The sequence below is a fragment of the Rissa tridactyla genome, chromosome 6 (assembly GCF_028500815.1).
Source record: "Rissa tridactyla isolate bRisTri1 chromosome 6, bRisTri1.patW.cur.20221130, whole genome shotgun sequence".
Taxonomy (NCBI): Eukaryota; Metazoa; Chordata; class Aves; order Charadriiformes; family Laridae; genus Rissa; species Rissa tridactyla.
Window position 1 is genome coordinate 54,719,208 of NC_071471.1, and position 22,019 is coordinate 54,741,226.

At 39.2% G+C, this 22,019-nt stretch overlaps 1 protein-coding gene across 1 annotated transcript in view; it reads left to right on the forward strand.

The window, feature by feature from the left end:
• The first annotated feature begins 1,852 nt into the window (after positions 1-1,852).
• Positions 1,853-22,019, forward strand: part of TNKS2 (tankyrase 2) — a 33,406-nt gene continuing 13,239 nt past the window's right edge. Inside the window, exons 1-18 of the mRNA XM_054204924.1 lie at positions 1,853-2,066; positions 8,169-8,393; positions 9,345-9,440; positions 9,755-9,791; positions 10,101-10,176; positions 11,503-11,597; positions 12,797-12,863; positions 14,587-14,773; positions 15,718-15,839; positions 16,349-16,440; positions 16,538-16,616; positions 17,642-17,813; positions 18,457-18,536; positions 18,965-19,110; positions 19,541-19,706; positions 20,009-20,228; positions 20,627-20,736; positions 21,448-21,636. Of these exons, the coding sequence (XP_054060899.1) occupies positions 1,865-2,066; positions 8,169-8,393; positions 9,345-9,440; positions 9,755-9,791; positions 10,101-10,176; positions 11,503-11,597; positions 12,797-12,863; positions 14,587-14,773; positions 15,718-15,839; positions 16,349-16,440; positions 16,538-16,616; positions 17,642-17,813; positions 18,457-18,536; positions 18,965-19,110; positions 19,541-19,706; positions 20,009-20,228; positions 20,627-20,736; positions 21,448-21,636 (2,361 nt within the window). The 5' untranslated portion in view covers positions 1,853-1,864. The remainder of the gene's footprint in view (positions 2,067-8,168; positions 8,394-9,344; positions 9,441-9,754; positions 9,792-10,100; positions 10,177-11,502; positions 11,598-12,796; positions 12,864-14,586; positions 14,774-15,717; positions 15,840-16,348; positions 16,441-16,537; positions 16,617-17,641; positions 17,814-18,456; positions 18,537-18,964; positions 19,111-19,540; positions 19,707-20,008; positions 20,229-20,626; positions 20,737-21,447; positions 21,637-22,019) is intronic.

Consider the following 22,019-nt stretch of genomic DNA (forward strand, 5'->3'; position numbering starts at 1 on the left):
CAGTTTTGGTCATGTGTACTTTGGAGATGTTGTGAAGGTCTGCGATGGCTGTAGGCCCACGAGCCACGCTTGATGACAGTTTATGCTGAACATCATGGCCACATGCAAAGTAGGGGATGAATTATGTATGTGTGACAAAGTTGATAGAGGGACTCTGGTCATAGCCTGACTGTTCCCTGGCCACTGAGCACAGCCTGTAATTTAAGTGGTGATGGGGAGAACAGCCAGTGGGATGACAGAAAATACCCATGACCAAGGTATCACGTGTTTGTCCAAGCACACGGTTCCTGTCCCTGGGCTGGCTGCATTCTTCTGTCCTGCTTCAGCTACGCGTAAATTAGTAAACTAAACAGCGCCAGGACACAGACACTGGACGTTGACCTGTTACTGTACCATGGTTTTGGCCTGGGACCCCTAGTAGCATCCCCCAAAAAAATGCTGGTCACTGTTTAGGCATTAGCACAGACAAGGGACGGGCAATGTGGCTGTAACTGCCTTGTTTCAGAGACAAGGATGTTTAACTGGAAGTGACTAAACTGGGGAAATTACCAGCTGCATCTCTTTCCTGGTTCTTAGGCCATTTAATTTACTAGTATAATAACAGTCTGCAAGTTCAATCCAGTTTGGAGGCACTTATCTTCCCTGCCTTTGGACCAGCTATTCAACTACCTTGTCCAAAGTAAGTGTTTTATTATGGCATGAGTGGAAAAATACATTTCAAAATTACCAAATGAATCCTGTAGCTAGTCCCACGTGAGCTCAGGCTTCCCTGTCAACTCGTTAGGCTTACAAGAGGGAAAGAGATACTCCCTGTTCTCTTCAAAAACCTTGAACTGGCAAAGTCAACCAACCTTATTTTCTAGTATCTGTTTTCTGAGATTAATAAAGAACACTACGTAATTTATATTGTATAATTTCCATTTCATAGCTATTATGCACTTAATTTTGAGCAAGATACTTTGGTATGTAAATAACTGTGTAAGGATTTTGACTGCATCATTAAGTTATTAGCACCAAAACAGTCTTACATATTTTACAGCCAAAAAAAAAAGATAATCCCTCAGTACTTGTCACCTCCTAATCTACATTTAATTACTGTTAAGCAGGAAGGGGACATTTCTATTCTTCTGGGACAAATTGCTAGCTCTGCGTTTGAGTTTTTGTCCTACAAATCTTGCCCTAAAATGGGGCTCATTGAGGACAAACCACGCGAGCAGTATCTTCTATGTTGCTTCCTCCCCAACTTTGCGAAAAGCGTACTCAAAAACTGTTTTGTATTAACAAGAATCCAGTTTCAGCTCTCTAACGCAGCAGTAAAGGCACCCCCGGGGCGCGGGACGAAGGAGGACAGCAGCGTGACACGACAAGAGCTTCGTGTAGTGGCACTGGCCGTTAGGCCGGGACCCCCTCGGCTCACGCACACCTCCCGCATCCCCGCCTCTAGGCCCCAGCGACAACCTCTGGCCCCGGCCGCGCCTCCCAGAGCGCAGCGGCAACACCGCTGCTGGGGCAAGGGCCGGGCAGTGCAATGCAATGCGACCCCGTCAGCTCCCCGACCACGCTCGAAGCGTCCCGGAGGCCGCAGCAGACGCACGGGAGCCGGGCCGGGGCCTGCCCCGACCCCCCGCCAACCCCGAGGCACCGTCCCCACTGCGCGTGCGCGCCCCAGCCGATCAAGGGGCGCCTGCGCGAGCGAGTCCGGCGGTGCTGGGATTCGCTCCGCCCGGATCCCTCCGCCGCGATGCGCCGGTCCCCTCGCTCCGCCCAACGGCGCGTGTGGAGGGGGGCTGCCGCGCAGGGCCGCGGCCTGTGAGCGGGGCGGCGGCGGGGGCTGCTCGGCTGCCGGCGGCGGGCCCGGGCCGGCATGGCGGGGCGGCGGTGCGCGGGCGGCGCGGCAGCCTTGGCCGAGGCGCCGGGCTGCGGCGCGGCGGCGGAGCCGGCCCGGGAGCTCTTTGAGGCCTGCAGGAACGGGGACGTGGAGCGGGTCAAGCGGCTGGTGCGGCCCGAGAACGTGAACAGCCGGGACACGGCAGGCAGGAAGTCCAGCCCGCTGCACTTCGCCGCAGGTACGGGCCGCCGCTACCGCCTCTGCGGGGAAGGGGGAGCCCGGGAGGTGGCCTCGCCAGGCGGCAGGCCCGCCGCCGGGCCGCGCACCGCCGCCTCCCGCTCGGCGCTGGGCCTGGGCCGGGCCGGGGAGGAGCGCTGGGTGCGCGGTTCCCCCCAGGCCCCGCCGCAGAGGGTGGGCCTGGGCGCGGCGAGGGGGGGAGGCGGAAGCACCGGCCGGCGCCGGTGTGCGTCCGGCAGCCGGCCCTGGGCTGCGGCCGTCTCCAGGCGCAGCGCCCGCCCTGGCGTGGCTGATCAGCTGTCCCGAGCGCTACAGGTGGCGTCCTGTTAATTTTTAAAATAAAATAAAATAAACCTTAGCTGGCGTTGAGGACATCTGGAGCGAGGTTTAGACTGTTCGTGTTGTGACATGTGTGCGCTGACAGGTGACATACGTCCCAGGTATCGTTTCCATTGATGTCAGCAGGCCTGCTCGTTTTCAGAATTTTACCCATGAAGGGTGTCTGTCAGATAACACCGTTTCTAAGCTTTTTGCATTCTTATCGTTAACAAATAGACTTTGTTAATTCGGGACTTAAATACGCAAACAACTGACATCACAGCACAACTGCTTTCGCTGGCAACAGGCTAGAAGATTCTATCCCACCTTTTCAGACAAAGACCTGACTGTGACTGTTGTTTTCATGTTGTTTGTTTTGATTTGATTGTGGCATTAGGTGTAGGACCCCAGGGCTGGCAAGCTGCAGAAGACAGTACCTGCTTTTCATCTGAAAAAACATGGATAGTAATAAAGACATTTGTTTCTTCACTGAATTGTTTTTGAAAGGGTTTTTATTTAAGGTGTCTTTTCCTCACATTCAGTAGACTTAACGGGTCTAAGTTCTTGAAAGCCTCTTCAGGACAGCTGCATTTCACAGTTTTAAGAAACTTGATCAACAAGAGAGCCCAGGAGGCTTTCTGTTTCCTGTCAGAGGAAAACAATTTTGTAGCTATCTTTTTATGTGCAGCAGTCCTGCGTGTTCACTAATAAACTCTGGACTTCTAAAAAAAATGAGTATGTATTACAGCATTTTGGAGAAGCGAGGGGGTTTGGGGGTTTTGTTTCTTCGTTTTCTTTTTATGCCTAAGGAGCTCCTCGTGGAATACAGTGATCTAGTTTATCTTTCTGGACAGGATCGATCTATCTTGACTTTAAAAAATGGAACTCCAGATCTATAGAAAGCTTTTTATTTCAAAAAAGCATAGCAATAAGTTCACATACTTGTTAGACTTCTAATGATAAATAGGTATGGGAGAGGCCATAGCCATGCTTATATCTGCTTCAGACGTGATAGAGAAAAATTAATTGCACCTTTCACAAGGAGATGCCAAAAGTTTCTGGTTAACATGTGACATAAAATATTCGTATAATTTCTTGATTTAACGCTCTGCCACTGCTTCAGGTAGAACTCCGCTTTTGTCAGCATACCTGCAGTAGACTCAGTGTGAAAGATGGACATAAGTAATTCCTGGATTTGGGGGTTATTGTTTTTGTTTTGTTTTGCTTTTCCGTCATTATTTACAGTTGGAGTAACACTAGCTTCTTTTGTCTTCTGTCTCTAAAGGAGTTACATTCCAGGAAGTAAAAGCAAAAGTCCACTGTATTCTTGCTTTGTTTAGCCTAGGTGTGTATTCTTAGAAAATACATTACGAAACTTCTCGGACTAGTTTCACTCAGTTTCAAGACTTGTTTTATGGAAGAGGTGGAGCTGAAATATGAAGACAGGTTTTATGTTGCCCTTTTTGCTTTTTTTAGTGGCATTCTGGGACCTGAACTTGGGTTCTACCATTTAAGTCTTTTTCCAGATCTTACCTAGCATTTTAAAGAAATAAAACAAATTCCTCTTTTCCATGTGTCATTTTGTAAATGTGGCTTTTAAAATATATTTTAAAAAACACTGCAGGCTCTCCCTGGGTATGTGTCGTTACTAGAAGTAACACACATTGGGATCTTGGTGAACGTTGCTCTTTGGATTTTGTAGTACACAACTGTGTGTGTTGCAGACAAGTTGTATTGATGCTTAAGTCAAGAGCTCACCACCCTTCTCAACATAATGGGCTCAGTGCTAAGCTGCATATGCTTCCTCAGCTCAGGCCTCTTCATCACAGTGCATGTCAAATCCAAAAGTATCACAAGGTTTTAGGGACTTAGCAGGAAACAAAATGCCCTTTCTGCAAACTAAAATTCATCGAGAAAAGTGAACACCTGGGGCAGGGTAGAAAATTTGGAGCTGAGGTGTTTCTATTAGCTTTTCATCCTGTCAAAATTAGGTGAATGTCAATTATGACACGACAGTGGCTGTAAATTAAATAAATATTTTTTTAAAATTATATACAGTTACAAGTTTCTGTTGTGATTAATATTCAGGATTTGTCTGGGAAAAGTTTGTAACTTTTCGGGGAGCGAGTGCAGCAAGCTACTCAGCTGTCATAGATGGTGGAAAAATGTCAGCTGAAGGCCCTGAGTAGCACTTCTGCTTTGCAAGAAGAAATAGTGTTCATGATGATGAGATGGTTACCTTGCACAATTGCAAGTTCTAATACCATTCAGTTGGTGTTTTGAGAGAAGCTCAAGAGCCAAAAAGAAACACTACCCCTTAAAAATTACAACGAGGAGGGTTTTTTAAGTGTTGAAATTGTTTTTGCAGCAGTGGACTAATGGCAAAGAGGAACTGTTACAGTAGGTAGTGGCTCCCTCCCCTGTGTCAGCTGAAAATGACAGAGGAGGGAGAGACCATCATACAGAGTTTGGCTATCTCCTCTGTACACATACATTCTTTAGAAAATAATGAGAAAATACTTCCTCTTTCCATATATGGTGCCCTCTTGTACAGATGCTTCCACAAGGAAGTAAGGAATCCCTGCTGTGCACTCAGTGCTGAAGAGAAGTTACAAAAATTGGTGTGATGCAAACGAGGCCATCTCAACATCCAGATAACTACAGGTAGTTTAGGGGTGTTGCTCTACTTAGGGTGTTTTCTGAATGGATGCAGGCTTTGTGCAGAGAGAAGCTATGGGTTGCTCATGAACTGTATCTGATTGAACCTACGTACTAAATAGAAGGTATCCAGGTGAATTCTTTATGCCTATAATGAGGTTTACTATAGCTGATTTTCAGTTATGGTATTGATTCCTGCTAAGGTTGGCAGTTTACATTCAAAAACATGGCTATACATCAAAGCTTTGAGGGACAGGAATGAGTGATGTTTAGCTGCCAGACATGTAACTTCTGGACAGAGAATTTGATCGGAGGCTTTTCAAACATAACTAAAGCAGTTCCAGAAAACATTTTTTTGGTACTGAAAGAAGATGACACCAAGCAGTCTGTCATCAAATAACAGCTTTGGTGATGTGCTTGCAGGACTCTGTCACTTCTAAAAGGTCTTATCCGAGTAGATCCTCGAAGAATTCAGCAAATTTCCAGTATACATTCAAACTAGAAACAGAATTTTTTGAAATTTTGACGATGTAAGAAAAACTCAGGAGGGCATATTTAAGAAAAATAACAATATTTATAATATCTAGTTATGGAAGTGGAATTTATTTAAGAATGAGAAATAGGCTGCATATAATTTACTATATAGACAATATGGCTGCATGGCTACATGCTGTGTAGGTACTGGTATTTTTGGCACCAGAAATATGCATGCATGTGCAGTGAATATGGCTTGCTGTGCCTGTGCAGATAAATTGTTTTTGCGTGGACCGTAGGTCTGATCCAGTTCTCACCTCAAGTGTGCTGAGCTCCCGTTCTCTGTTAGGGCAGGCAAGGTGCCTTCTGTTAATTATAAGGTGGGTAGCTGTAATGTGGAGACTTGAAAGCAAATTTACTGTACAGTACGTGGTTCTAGCGAAGTCAAGGTGCTAGCAAGCTAAGATTTGTATTATTAGTAATGTATTTTGGAGAATTGGAGCACATTGCCAGTATAATCTTTTCACTGTTACTTGAAAATGCCTTGGAGTTCATTCTGGGATTAAAAATTTTCCACATAAAATTATTTTTATAATAATCAGAAATCTGTGGGGAATGTGGGAGGAAAGACAGAATTTAACAAAGGCTTTTCTGAATACATTTCCTGGCTTTGACTTGTACAGCTTGTATACAAGATCTCCTCTCAGCAAGTCGGATCCCGAAATTGCTTAATAATGGCAATGTTTGGTTTTTGGAGCTCTGAATAGTGAAGGCAGAAGTGCTTCTTGCTCCAGGATATCAGTTGCTGTCAGTCTGGGAGAAGGATTTACTGAATGATCAGGTTCAGTGAAGAACACGCTATGAAAAAGTTGAGTTGCAACTAAACTAAAATGTTCAGTTGTAACTAAAATGCTGACACTTCTCATATGCTTCTGTGACTTTGTTGTGGAATGCTCTGTGGTTATCAGGAATGAACATCGTTTACAGGTTATGGTTGCAGGGACTTACACCTGCTTACATTCCATGGATTAAATTTGCTACAATCTGAGTATCACTGGTGTTGGCAACTGTGTGATGATTCGGTCTGAATCAAGACTTGATCGCCACCCAGTTCTTGATCTCTTCAGGAGTATGGTTTGCAACTCAGAGAGGTTTAGATTGGATATTAGGAAACACTTTTTCACTGAAAGGGTTATTAAACATTGGAATAGGCTGCCCAGGGAGGTGGTGGATTCACCATCCCTGGAGGTGTTTAAAAAAAGGGTAAATGGGGCACTTAGGGACATGGTTTAGAAGTGGCTTTTGTCAGGGTAGGTTAATGGTTGGACTTGATGATCTTAAAGGTCCCTTCCAACCTCAACAATTCTATGATTCTATTTAAAGTAAGGAAGGCCAAGTCCTGCACACGTGGGTTATCTCCCAGAAGGTACTTGGCACAAGTCTGATAAATACCAAAATATGGCTCTTACCTGCCCTAATAATCCCTGAGACCCAAAGAGACCTTCATGGCACTTTTGAGAGATTTCTGTAGGCAGTGGCCTTTGGAATGTAACCAGATGGGCATGACGGCTACCAGCAGAAGTCCTAAGTCATTTTGTCCTCTTGCGAAAATATTAGAGACAACATATATACAGTTTGATGTCCTCGTTTATTTGCTCTTATAAAAATGTGCAAGATACAGCTGAAATTAAACAACAGTAGCTATAGAATTGGCTTATAAGAACAATTACCTTATTTATTATATGTTCCTAGCTCCAAGTGTACGAATGGGCATATTTTTTTGCTGTCTACTAACTTCAGTGACAGGTTTATAAAAAAAGTGCCTCAGAAAGTATAAGAACATTTTTGTGCTTCAGTCATGATCAAATTTTTATAATTGTTTTAGGCATCACTGAAGATAGACATTTTGAATATCTTTAAATTATGGTTGTTCATGCTCTCATAATAAATTTCTTCAATAGAGAATGGTCTCAGATAAACTTCTTATGTCCCTAAGGGTTTTCTTAAGTGATCATTTCAAAGATGGAAACTGTGTGCATATTGCGTTAATTATTCTGTAGAAAGCAAATAGCCATGCTTCTAATTTTAACCTGAAAGCGGTGCTGCTTGCTTGTTTTTTTTTTTGTTTTTTTTTAAAACAAGTGGTGTGTTTCCATAAAATACTTCTCATGTTATATGAATCTTTTTTTAAAAGCTTAGAATATGAATTGTATATGCATTGGCTTGTAGCCAGTTTCATCCTTACTGCTCCCGGGTCTCATCTATTGGTCCATTCACAGACTGGCTGTGGGTTGGCAGAGCATCATACAAAATATTGTTTGATTTAGTAGTCATATAAAATGACTAAAAAGGAGGTTTTGTTATCAGTGTTTTCTTCTTTTTGTTATGTTTTCAAGAAGCTGTTGACTCATGGAAGCACTATTAAGATATTCATTGTTGCAGTAATCTTGAATATTATTTTTCTACTGATTTTAATCTAATTTTAGGGGTTTCAAAAATAGCCTTAGTGTGTAAATGCTCCTTTAGTAAAGAATGCCAGTTGTGATTGTTACTTAGAGTGGTTACTGTTAAGTTTGTTGTTTTAATCTGTATATGTGGGACAGGGTATTCTCCTGTTGCACCCTGACACCTTTCTTCCCTTTACCTCTTGCAGGTTTTGGTCGGAAGGATGTAGTTGAATATTTACTTCAAAGTGGTGCCAATGTCCATGCGCGAGATGATGGAGGCCTTATTCCTCTTCACAATGCCTGCTCCTTTGGTCATGCTGAAGTTGTCAATCTTCTTTTGCGACATGGTGCAGATCCTAATGCTCGGGATAACTGGAATTACACTCCCCTTCATGAAGCTGCCATTAAGGGCAAGACAGATGTCTGCATTGGTAATTTTCTCCCACTCTTCCTGTGACTGACTCATTTCTTTTCACTATGAAAAATCAAGAACCATTTTTACTCTATGAAGCTATGGCTGGTATAAGGATTAAAACTAAAAATCTTTCATAAACTTAAATTCATATGCCAGTTTTATAAGAAACAAGTTTTTAGATCTGTTTTTGATTATTGCCAAGTTCACATTGACATTATGAGGAAAGAACTTTAGAGTGACATGATAGAGCTAGGTTCTTAACCTGCTTCAGCCTAGACTCTTACACTGCCTGTGTGTAAGCTCACAGCACAGTGTAAAGAGCAAAACTGGTTGTAATAATGAATCCTTTCTGTCTCTCTGTGTAGCAGCCATGTTAAATTCATTAAGGATAGGAGCTAAACTTCAACCATGTTGACTACTTGTTTTGCCGACACAGTTCTTAAGAGTTAGGAAGAGGTAGAAAATTAGATATGTGGTCAAGAAACTAATTTTTTGATTGTGTGGTTTGCTCTCATTTACTTTATTAAGGAGCACATCTGGAGAGTTTTATATATAACATTGCGTGTTTGGCCTCAATATGTGTGCAAGATGCATGGCCTGCTACTGATTCATACGTAGGGCATAGTCACTTGTGGATTTGAGGCAGCATGCTCTGGAGCTGATGTGAAGTAGCTACTGGTTTTTGTGGTGTGTCAGTCACAGTCTTTCAACTGAGATCGCCTTCTGCCCGTCTGTAATTGTTCCATTTCTGCTCTGCTTTTTTCTCATAAAATGTGTCTGGGCATGTTTCACTAGTTAAACTGTTCACAGATGACAGTAAGGAATTCTGACATTAAAAATTTGAGAGGGGAAGTTAGGATTGGTAACTGGATGTTTCTTGTGTTGCTTGTGGCTTACAGTAATGATACGTCACAGAAGCCTTGTCTTATAGAATTGTTTTCTTATGGGAAACTTTGGCATTTTGTAGTACTGCTGCAGCATGGTGCTGAACCAACCATCCGGAACACAGATGGAAGAACAGCTTTGGATTTAGCAGACCCATCTGCAAAAGCAGTGCTGACTGGTAAGTGATAATCCTTAGATTACGTTATGACTAATAACAGTCAAACGAATGTAAGACAGTATTTTGGGTTTTGTCCTCCTGATGCTACTTTAACTTTTCTCTGTTTTATAATTCTGTGTAGAAAATCCCATATAGCCTTTATCTTAGTCATGGGATGTGTTCTGGATAAATAGTTTGTTGTCCTAGGTCAGTAATGGGCTGTCAAATTTTTAGCACTTATGTTCTCTAAAACTTTGGAAGAGGAGGAGAAGTTGTGAACTTCACGTATATAGATTTTTATTTAACAATTAAAGAATCTCCCTTTTGTCTTCCAGGTGAATACAAGAAAGATGAACTCTTAGAAAGTGCGAGGTATGCATGTTTGGAAGTTATTTGAAATTTACTTATATTTTCAGAATTGTATGTAATGAATATACGTATTGTCTTTTGAGCTGGCATTTCACCTAGGTGCTAAGCTTTGGCTGTTATCTGTGAATAAAGCTACAAAAATAGTAACATAAATGTATTTTTGCTTTCCCTTTAATGCTGACAATACAGAAGTGAATGTATTACTGCAGAACAGATTTACTAACCGTTATAGCAAGGAAAAATATAAAAACATAATAAGGCTCTAAAAACTGGAATAAAAATATTTTTCCCATTTCGTATCTTGTTTTTCAGGAGTGGAAATGAAGAAAAGATGATGTCTCTTCTTACACCGTTAAATGTTAACTGTCATGCAAGTGATGGCAGAAAGGTATTTTTGTTTAAAATTTGATTTAAAATTAGTTCACTCTTACATGTTTCACGGTGTTTGACCAGATTTTAAGAATGTTAAACATAGGATCTATCTATTTTCTTTAATATATATGGGAAAATAAGATTGTACCTCTCTAGCAGCCAGCTAATTTTTTGTTTGTTTTTTAACCTTAAAAGGATTGTGTAGGTATTTCCATCTAGGAGCAATTAACAAACACCGTTTTAATTGGAACTACTGCTTGACCTTCATATCTGCAATGATAAAAAAGGGAGGCCTTTTCATAGATTCTTCTTGCTATCACAAAGAGCTACGCACAGGCCCCTCGTTTGCCGTATACCCTAGGCAAGGTATTGCTGCTGTTTCAGGAGCAAGCTGTTCATCGCTATAAGCGTTGATAGAGAACTACGTGAAAAATGTTCAAAATCTCCATTCTAAAAAATCCTGATAGTCTTCTGCCCGTAGCCTACTGAAAGTTCAGATTATCGAGTATCAATTTTTGGCATCCTCATTCTCATTAAGTATGCATACTCATTCACTTAAGTTTTGTTCGAATGAGTTGCCCTATTTAAGGCTTTGTGGTGAGATATTGGGATCTCCAAAATGCCTATGCATGTCTATTTTCTCATCTTCTAGTTAGGAGACTCATCCTCTAGGAACTGTACAAACCCAGTTCAGCTGCTGGTTTGTAAAGGAAGAGGATAAGATTTCCTTTCGTTAATATGTAGCTCTTCCCTTGGTGCTGCTGATGGGTATGCTTGGGTGGGTCTACTAGGAAAGATCGTAGAGCAGTTACCCGAGGGCTCTGTGGAAGCTGAGAATTTTTAGAAGAGAAGTTTAAATTTCCCTCACACTCCACTGACTTACTACACTCAAAGATGTGGATAACAATCTCTGTTGAGAATTTCTAAACTTAATCTATTGATTGGCAGGGAGACCCCGTTATAATTTAGCAGTTGTCGTTTCTAATTGCCATGTTATTTCCCCTTTCACAAGGGACATAGTTTGTCCCAGCAAAGTATTCGTAATTATGGTAGGCTAAAAGACAAAAATGGACTGCAGGACTCAAAAATCTTTAAAACGGGTCTTCATTGCCAAAATGTATTATTGATGGAGTAAATCCAGGATTTGTGTTTATGATGACTGCGATAGTCAGTAAACAGTGAACATAGTTATCAAATGTCTGATTCAAGCACTCTGTTTTTTAATGTTGCAAGTATTTTAAAGACTTCGGTAATTAGTACTGTTAACAAGTTTTGAAAAAAATAAATATAAAATCGACCCTTGATTTTGTGTTACTGATTACTTCTGTTTCTGTCATTTCAGTCTACTCCTTTACATTTAGCAGCTGGGTATAACCGTGTAAAAATAGTACAGCTCTTACTGCAACATGGGGCTGACGTACATGCTAAAGATAAAGGGTAGGTTCACTTTTTCCTGTGTTCAGAATAAACGGAATTTGTTAAAAATTAAGATGAAGTAAAGAATAGCAATACTATTTTAACCATGAAGAATTTCTAACTTGAGACCGTTATGCTATCTTTAACCTTTCTCTTGTGACAAAAATGCAAAGTGTATGGGCTTAAGACTTGTGATTCAGTAGAATCCAAATTGAGCTGACCATAGAACATGTTGCCTTTTAGGTATCACGAGGCAAATTATTATCTTTTGTTTAATAAAATACATTCATACACCACTGTGAAGTCAGCAAATATTTTGACGATTGAATCAATCTTAATTTTCTTTCTACTTTTAAGTTTCTGTGCTTCTTTTTGCAAATAATGTGATAAAAATTGAAGATTTGTTTCCCAGTTTTTATTTGGACTGCATTTTCAAGCTTCTGGTTGTCACGTCAGGAAGTGTTGTGAAATATAGGCATGCTAGGTTTATTTAGTTACATAAAATATAATGAAAACCCTGTTTTTCAGATCTGTATTTATGTATGTTAAAGATTATGGAAAGCAAGCTCTTATTCCTTCTTTTTCCTAGGATCACTTAACATCTACATAAATAGCTGCCTGATCAGACAGCTTTAATTGTCCTGGTGGTGTTGGAATTCACACTTGTCATTTCTTCCTTACTAGCCCAGAGTGAAAAAATTCACTTTGGGCAATTTCTCGCTTGCTCCGAAGACCCCACTGGGTTTGAGAGAGTGTGAAGCTGGCTTTAAAATGTCTCTAGCTCTGCTGTTACCGTACAATATTGTGCAGTTACTTGAACATTAGCCAGTAATACTCCTTTAGTTTCCAAGGGAGAAGATAATCTTACAGCAATGTTATTGTGAAAAAGGAAATAATTACCATGACTCCTGAAAATCCCCTGCAGATAGCTCTTCTTGCTTAGAGTTCTGAGTCTTGAGCAGAACCATTTCATTTGCAGTAAGACAGTACAATTAAAATTTTTCACCTTCTGATTATTCTAAACATTTATTATTCTGAAAAATGCTGTCAGAATTTTCTGTGTTCTTCTCCGCCTTCTTGTTTCCCCTCAACTTCATTTGAACATGGTTGATACTATTTTTGTAAAGTGTTCAAGGTGCAATATAAATGCAATATAGATACATTTGGAACTGAAATATGCACATTAAGAAAATCACCCTCCCACTTTCTCTCCTATACAGAGATTTGGTGCCACTTCACAATGCCTGTTCCTATGGTCATTATGAAGTAACAGAGCTTCTAGTAAAGGTTGGTCTTTGAAGAGGTTAAATTGCATATTATTAAATAAGAACAATTTATAATAGACTAATGCAAGTTGCATTTTTTTTAATTTAGATTTACTAAGCTTAAAGAATGGTAGATTGCTTATGCTTTACGTGTTAGTTAGTGATTGTTAATCTGGAGCTACAGAATCTTCTGCTTGCAAGGAAGCTTTTTCCTTATAAATGTGCTTTCTGTTTTTAACTTTCTCTGCTCTGAAGTTGAATGTTTTTGTACCACCAAGTAAGTACTTCTTGCGTCAATCTTCCCACCCTCACCCAAAACAAAACGAAAAAAACGCTCAAAAAAACCCACCAAAACTTGAGTAATATTGAGTTTGACAGTAGAAAAAATACTTCAGAAGACAGCGTATTAGGAGGTTCTTGAGAAGAATACTAGTAAAGATCATAAATGTTTTAAAATTAAAGAGTAATGGGTCTTTTGAGGGAATGAACTTTAGAATGTTAGTTCTGGACCTGAATTGTAGCCTTCACCCCAAAGAAAGAAAAATATGTCAGTTTTCCTAATGTAAGTGAACTCTCACAACCGGAGTGGCTTATCTGGATTACGTTAATGTTGAAGAAAAGTATGATGCACGTTAAACTAGTGGCTTGAAGATGTGGCCTGCAAAAATCTGTGTTGTCCACCAATGGACTTTTGAACTGTGCCCATTCTCAGCTCCTACAGCAAATCACGATCATTATAACAGCTGGGTGTATTCTCTTAGATAACTCTAGATGTTTGGATGCTCAGGGCATAGCTGTTGTTGTTCTGTCCTGTAGGTCTCAGTCCCCACTAATTCCATGTCTCTTTTCTATTTGTTTAGCAAAAATTAAGTGGGGAAAAAAAAAATAAAATACTAAAATAAGCATATATTGTAGTAAGTATAAATAGACAAGATTTTTTCTTTTTTTTCTTTTTTTTTACATCAGAGGCCCATTGTAAAGTGAATCTTTACAATTGTGGTACTAGACAATAAAAAATCCTCTTGCCTAGACGCCACTGCGTGTCTTAACTGTTAAGGTTGTGTTGTATTCCCTGTTGAGATTTCTGCTCCAGGGAATCTTGAATTACTTTTTGCAAAGCACTACAGCTTTAACAGGAGCAAAGGGAAAGAGCATGTCCTATCAGACTTGCTTATAGAACTCAAGGCGTATACGTAATGTTACTGGAGAAAAATTAAACAGATATTAATCATCCAAGAGTATTTCTTGCAGAACCTCGTTCTTAAATGTTTTGAAGTCAACTTTGAGTGCCTGTCTCCTAGATATCTTGGCATTCATATCTTGGGGGGAATTCACAGAACACTTACTTATCTTAGTGCAACAGTTCGCTCTAGACTTTTTCTAGAGCAACAAGAAACAGGAGTGTGTTCAAAGGTGATTTGCAGTATATGAACTAGGCTCTTTCTCCTGTTTGACCTGTAGCAGAGCTATTGTCTTTTTAGAGATGCTGGAGAAAGCCTGAAGAGACTAGCCTGCCTTTGGCTTTTTTGAATGTACCTGTGAGACACTAGAGGATTAAAAACTGCAGTGTGCTGAAATGTTGTGTTGTATTGAAAATGAATGTTTGAGGAATGTGTTGGATACAGTTTGCATACAAGCATTGATTTTCATTTTAATAGTCTACTGCGTTGAAACTAATGACAGAAGTCTTTTTTCTAATGACCTGGTTTTGATATTGTATCTTTTTTACTCCTTTCCCTTTCAAGCATGGAGCATGTGTGAATGCAATGGATCTATGGCAATTCACTCCTCTGCATGAAGCAGCTTCTAAGAACAGGGTGGAAGTATGCTCTCTTTTGTTAAGTTATGGTGCTGACCCAACACTGTTGAACTGTCACAACAAAAGCACCATTGATTTGGCTCCAACACCCCAATTAAAAGAACGATTAGCATGTGAGTATAAAGTGAGATCAGTTCTACAGTTATAGATTGTAATGTGTACTTAGGTTCCCTAGACAGTGACCTACCAGAAATCAGATGTGGAAAATATTTACACTTTCAAGTAATTGTGCAGTGTTGGACAGTACATCTCACTGTTTGTAATTTGAGGTTGCTAGATTTTCTGAACGTGGACATTTAAAATAATTTTATTGTCAGTTTTATGGTCATGTGGTTGTGACAGGTTTTGTAGCTTTTCTTTCCTGAATACATGCTTTCCCTCGTGACCTTGCCAGTACACTTTCATTTTCCATACTTGCTCCTGTCATTGCATCAAGACTCTTGAAATACTCGTTTTTATTCCACTGTGTTTTGTTTGAAGAAAAGAAAAAACATTACTGTTTAGAATGCTGAATATGTTTGAGTATACAGTTTGGTATTTTCATCAATTTCTTTCAGCAATTGTTGGCGTAAAGGCGTTGATTGTTGTCCCGCAAACTCAAGGAGTTGAAAAGAATCCTTCAAATTCTGTCCTTCCGTGGTCAAACAGTAACTTTCTGGGATATGTACAAAAATTACCAGTAAATACTACATTGGGCGTTGTGTTAGCATCTAGAAATGGTTTTTGAAAGACAGGTCAGAAGTAGCGATTTATATATGCTTGAATTGGTACATATGCAAAGAGTGGGGCTAGAACAGTGGTGAGTGAAATAAATCTTGTTCAGCCAGTTGGGATGTCTCTGGCTTTGGTTTAGAAGCAAAGCGCATTCCTGTAGCATTTTGACTTGGCTAACAAGTTCTGTCAAGTGATGTAAAAATGTAAGTTTGAGTTGGAAATGTCTGCACCGTGGTGTGCTGATTAAAATGAGTATTTTTATCTAACTGAAAGAAACAATCCTCTTGGTCCTTCTTGAGTTAAGGAGTGTAACCTTCTGGTATGTATTTATTTCTTTTTAAAGATGAATTCAAAGGTCACTCACTGCTACAGGCTGCAAGAGAATCAGATGTGGCTCGTATAAAGAAACATCTTTCTTTGGAGACGGTGAACTTCAAGCATCCTCAAACACATGAGACAGCATTGGTAATATCTCAGGATTTATTCATTATTTTGCATATATTGTGGCTGACCTAAACATACTAGGTAATAGTTTAGAACTAAAAATTTTAGTGTCAAACAGTGTAATTCAGACAAACCTGGAATATCAAGTGTCTAGTTAAATACTGTTGATTAATATTTTGTTCTTAAGGTTAATGTTAAGACTAATCTAAATCACCTGTTTATTTTAGGTTGTCTAAATGACTGTTTTTCTGTAGAATGCTCTAGTTTTAAGCAACAGTAAGCTTACAAATGTTAGATTTGTTTCTAAAGCTTGAAGGTTTCCAGCAATTATTGGAGAGGCAGCTCTGGAAAATACAAGAGTAAATCCAAAAGCCCATGTGGAATCTCCCAAATCAATAAGCTTCTGCATGTTTTGGGTTTTTTTTCTGTTGACTGCATACAACCAGCTCTTAACTGCCAGCTAATCAGCAAGCATTAAAACCTGTATACTGCTAGCTAGTTGTTAATGCTACCATTTTTAATGTTCTCAGCACTGTGCTGCTGCATCTCCATATCCTAAGAGAAAACAAGTATGTGAATTGCTGCTGAGGAAAGGAGCCAACATCAATGAAAAAACAAAAGAGTGAGTGGTTACAAATGAATACTCCTAAGTGTGCGTTTAGAAGACTTTGCAAAATAAATTCTATAATTACTCTTTCTTTTTTTTTTTTTTTAAAAAGCTTCTTGACTCCTCTGCATGTGGCCTCAGAAAAGGCTCATAATGATGTTGTTGAAGTAGTTGTGAAACATGAAGCTAAGGTATGAGTTACTATTCATACTTTTTTGTTGTTGTTGAGGTTTGCCTACTATGTAGGTTTTCATACCATGAGAATGGACAGCCGAGTAGACAGGTTTTTCTGACATAGTTCATTTTGGAAGGTTGTAGATTTCATACGCTTAAGACATAGGCCATCAGTACAGCCCCATACATTGAGGCGTCATTGTTGTTTTGGTCCTCTTTTATAAGAAATGCAGATGTAGTTCTCACTGATAACTGAAAGCTTGTGGAGTATCTTATTCAGTTCATTGTCCAGCAGTGGTAATGAAATATTTAAGGAAAAAAAAGTAAGGGATATATACGAACAACAAGAAGCTAGACTGAACTGTGTAACAGGTAGACTTTGGACGTGTGCAGTAAAAATTACAGTGAAGGCAAAATGTGAAATCATAACACAGTGTTCAGTTGAAACTTCCACAAAAAGAGAAAGTGGGAAGGAGATACTCTCTGTAATGCTTGATTCCTGCAGAACTAGGAGTTGAATCTCTCTCTCATGGAAATTTGATTACAGCCTGACTGCCATGAGTTTTCCAAAGCAATGATCAAAACCAGAGGAACAGTAGGGAATACAAGTAACTTTTGGGTGCAGAGCTTTAAATTGTTAAATACATCTTGACTGAAACACATAGGAAGTCCTCACTCTCAAAAAATTACGATAAACCAATGCAGGTAAAAGCTGTTCTGCATGCTGGCACTGAGGATTTGTGCTGCCACAAGCAAAATAAGGGCCTATTTCTGTATGTGGTAGAATTGCTGTAACTGTTTGTTGATGCTGGATTAATCACATGCCTCTAAAAGGGTCCTGTTCTTCCTCAGTAAAGTAGTTAGAACTTTATGAACTACTTTTGTTTAAATTTTACTATTTGAAATGTTATGACCTTTACAAATATGCTGAATATGTTATTTTAATTAAACTAAGAAGACTACTTGTGATGCTTTCCCAGTCAGCAATGAAAACAGCTTTAATATTAAGTTTTGATGGTGGTATTTCTTGTCTGTGTTTTAGGTTAATGCATTAGATAATCTTGGCCAGACCTCTCTTCATAGAGCAGCACATTGCGGTCATCTTCAGACGTGCAGGTTGCTGTTGAGCTCTGGATGCGATCCTTCCATTGTGTCTCTGCAGGGCTTTACAGCCTTACAAATGGGGACTGAAAGTGTGCAACAGCTACTGCAAGGTACAATTGATGTATTCAAGATCCACTTCTGAAGTTATGTGGTGCTTCATTTTACTTGACATTTCAAGTGCTGTCAAGAAATAATAGTGAACACAATTCCCAAAAAAGTACTTTCTACAAAAGACAGTACTAAGTTGTGCAGTTCTTATTCCATAACCACATGCACAGGGAGGGTGCCTGCTCTAGGTGTAGTTAGCAATATCATTTGCGTTCTGGTATTCAGCTATACAGATTGTCAGAGATGCTCAGAATATGTAATGATGTAACCACCTGGAATAGTTTTGGAAAAATCCTGACGTCGGGAGTTGGGGATCTTGTAGAAAATGAGTTTCAAAAGCAAAAAATGTCTGGTTTGTACTTTGCAATTGTGAACAGAGGCAACAGGGTACATACTGAAATAAGAATCTTTAGTTGGTTCCACAGTACTTCAAAATGGATAGGAAGCGTGTTGCTAACGGCAACTTTGCAAACACTGTTAGAGCTAATAGCTACAGTTGTAGATAGTAAGAAAAGCCAAAACTTGTCTATAATTGGTTAACTTTTTTTAAGGGGAATCCCTGAAATACTCAAATGATTGACTGTCTTAACATAGTCCTTTAACTACATACACTTAACCTGTCATGCAACCTCATTTATTTTGCAGAAGGTATCCCGTTAGGTAATTCCGATGCAGATCGACAATTGCTGGAGGCTGCAAAGGCTGGAGATGTGGATACTGTAAAAGTAAGCTTAAATCCATCCTAAAAATGAGGGAATCATATACCAAACTATAATTTCTCAAAACAAGCAATCAAATAGCCCTTTACTGACTGCTTTAGAGTTGTGATCCCTGTCCCAAGGCTTTTGCACAAATATTACAGATGACAAAATGTCATGTTCACCACCTCCAGAAGTTTGTTTTATATAAAAAGCGTAAATACGAAGTCACAGGTGTGGATTTGGGAGGAGGGAGTATTTAATTATTTGTTTTCTTGGGACACAATCTGTGAAAAGCAAAGGTTTTATGTAAAAATAAATTAATAAAAAACCCCGTTCTTTTTAATGAAAACAATTTTTCAAAATTAGATGTCTGTAACAACATTTTATGACTAAATTAAAAGTGTGCCAACACTGTGTATAATGATGTATGTTTTGTTTTGGGCTTTTCACAGAAACTATGTACAATTCAAAGTGTGAACTGCAGAGATATTGAAGGTCGTCAGTCTACACCACTTCATTTTGCAGCTGGATATAATAGGGTATCCGTTGTTGAATATCTTCTTCAACATGGAGCTGATGTGCATGCAAAAGATAAGGGGTAAATACTTAAATGTGTATTTTCTTGGTAATTGTAATTGCTGATATCTGTCACCACTGGAATATTGCTAGCTGGTAAACATCCTGTCTTTCTTCAGACATTCAATTCTTTTATTTTCATGGAAGGTTCTGTTAGAATGAAGATGTTCAGAATATCCACAAAAGTATTTTGCAGTACTAGAGACTAGACTGTCAAGAGTTTCTCTGGCCCTGTGTTTTTGCTTCTCTTCAGTGCCACTGCTGATTGCATTTTTACCACTTGGGCAGTAGGTATTCCTACTATATTAGACTATTGTGAAAATCTTTAAAAAAACAACAGTTTTTGTTGTGGTTTGATTGTTGAAGGTGCGTTGTGTTGTAAGTTCATATCACTTTGTGAAAAAAGACCCAATTTTTAAACAGAACTTTTCTCTTTTTTTGGTTGTTTGCAGAGGACTCGTCCCTTTACATAATGCTTGCTCATATGGTCACTATGAAGTTGCAGAACTGTTGGTTAAACATGGTGCAGTTGTCAACGTAGCTGACTTATGGAAATTCACTCCCTTGCATGAAGCTGCAGCAAAAGGAAAATACGAGATTTGCAAACTCCTGTTACAGGTATTACATGTGCTGGAGAGAGGTTACTTTTCCTTTCCTTTCCTTTCTTGTTCAGTCTGAAATGTAAGTTCTTTGAGAATTTGATTTGTGTTTTGTGGTTTCTAAATGACTGTAGTTAACAATGTTTTCAGTAAAAGGGATAATACTAGCAATTATGTTGTCCTTTCTTACGCAGTAAATGGAAGGCTCTCTCTGAAGGATTCAAATATGTGCAGAATATTTGCTCGATAAGGCATAAGGTGCCTAAGGCGCAATGCATTTATTCTACTTACATTCTTACCACCTCTTTTTGATGTACACAGCATGGAGCTGACCCTACAAAGAAAAACAGAGATGGAAATACTCCTCTAGACCTTGTTAAAGACGGTGATACTGATATTCAAGACTTACTTAGAGGAGATGCAGCTCTACTAGATGCTGCGAAGAAAGGTTGTTTGGCTCGAGTAAAAAAGCTGTGTTCACCTGACAATGTCAACTGTCGGGATACACAAGGACGGCATTCAACACCGCTACATTTAGCAGGTCAGTGTTTTAATTGCTTGGTTTGATCAGAGTTATTAGTTACTGTGGTTGAACTGTCTATGTTTAAGCAAGTTTAAAGTGTAGCCTTAAGATAGAGGATTCCCTAATTTCTCTTTTAAAAAAATAAAAGCATTTTATGCATATTAATCTTATATTTCTCTTCTAAACTGTTTAATGACTTTGATTTCCTGTTCTCTCTGGCCAAAGAGGATCTTTTATTGCTTAGTGACAGAGGTTTTAAAACCAAATACTCTTGTAATAGGTAATACGCTGTCTTCACTGGGATCGACATCTTAACTTTCAAGTAATTTAAGTGAATTATTACTTTTCTGCAGTCTGTTGAGGATTTTTTTTTTTTTAATATGTTCTATTTATTATATCCTTTTGCAACCTTCCAGCTGGTTACAACAATCTGGAGGTTGCAGAATACCTGTTACAGCATGGAGCAGATGTGAATGCACAGGATAAAGGAGGTTTGATTCCTCTGCATAATGCAGCATCTTATGGGGTAAATATCTCAAACTTTCCGAGGCTTTATTTATCAAAAAAAAAAAAAAGATTTATTTCATTGACAGCATTGTGAGCCAGTACTCTCTAGAAAGCTTTTGCCATTAAGTTGTACTGTGATCTTATTTCTAAAATACAAAAAAAATAATTCAGTCATAGTCAGCTCATTGTATAGGTGAAGGCTCTCTTGAATTTGTAAAGTCATGGTTGGAGTTTACAGAATTGAGTTTTCTGAACATGAACACTTAGAAAGCCAACAGCCTGAACGGTGTTCCGTAAAATGCATTTCCTTATCTGTGCCAGTCAAATTTTATCAGCACAATTTCATTTTCACTTATTTGGCTGGTATTGAGACAGTAATTGTTTTCTGTGGACTTCCTGGATCTTTGTGCTTGGATCAAGTTTTTAAAACAGTTGGAGTACTTTCCAAACTGGAAGTTCAAATTCAGACTTTTTTTCCTTCAGAGTCCCCTGGATTTGGGATTCTGTTGTAGTCTATCCTTTTTTCACAAGAGGAAAAATAGTAACATTTTACTGTTATGTAATAGGTGAGGAAGAAAACACCTTGTTTTAATAATCTTTTTTAATCTTAATTAAAACATAAACATATTCTAAGAAAATTCAGAATGAGGTTTACAGAGAAGTGTTAGTTATGAGTTAGTTTGATACACTGTGGTACCTTGGAATTTAACACGTGTTTTTATTTTTGCAGCATGTTGATGTAGCAGCTTTACTTATAAAATATAATGCATGCGTGAATGCTACGGACAAATGGGCTTTCACACCTCTGCATGAAGCAGCCCAGAAAGGAAGGACACAGCTTTGTGCCTTGCTGCTGGCACATGGGGCTGATCCTACTCTGAAAAACCAGGAAGGACAAACACCATTGGACCTGGTCACTGTAAGTGATGAGGCTCTTCTTGGGAAATCTGTACTTACCTACCATTTGTGGCAGCTCATTTAGAAACTATCCTTTAAAAAAAAAAAAAGGTAATACAGGAGCTTCTGCAAAATTCAGAATACTGTGGTTTCTCTGGTGTTTACACGTGTCTGGTAAGGAAAGTCAGTAGAGCTGTTATAAACCTTCTTTATTTTCTCGCTCAAGACTTCTTATTTCAGGATAAAGTGGGGAAGCCACCAACAAAAGGAATTCATGCTTATAATTTGGTGCTTTTAATTTGGTACTTACAGTTTGACTAATACAAAAGTTGTGGCGATAAAATGTAAGCAAACTTTGTAGCAACATAAATTTAGGAAACTCTCTGGCTGTTAAGTTTTTGGGTG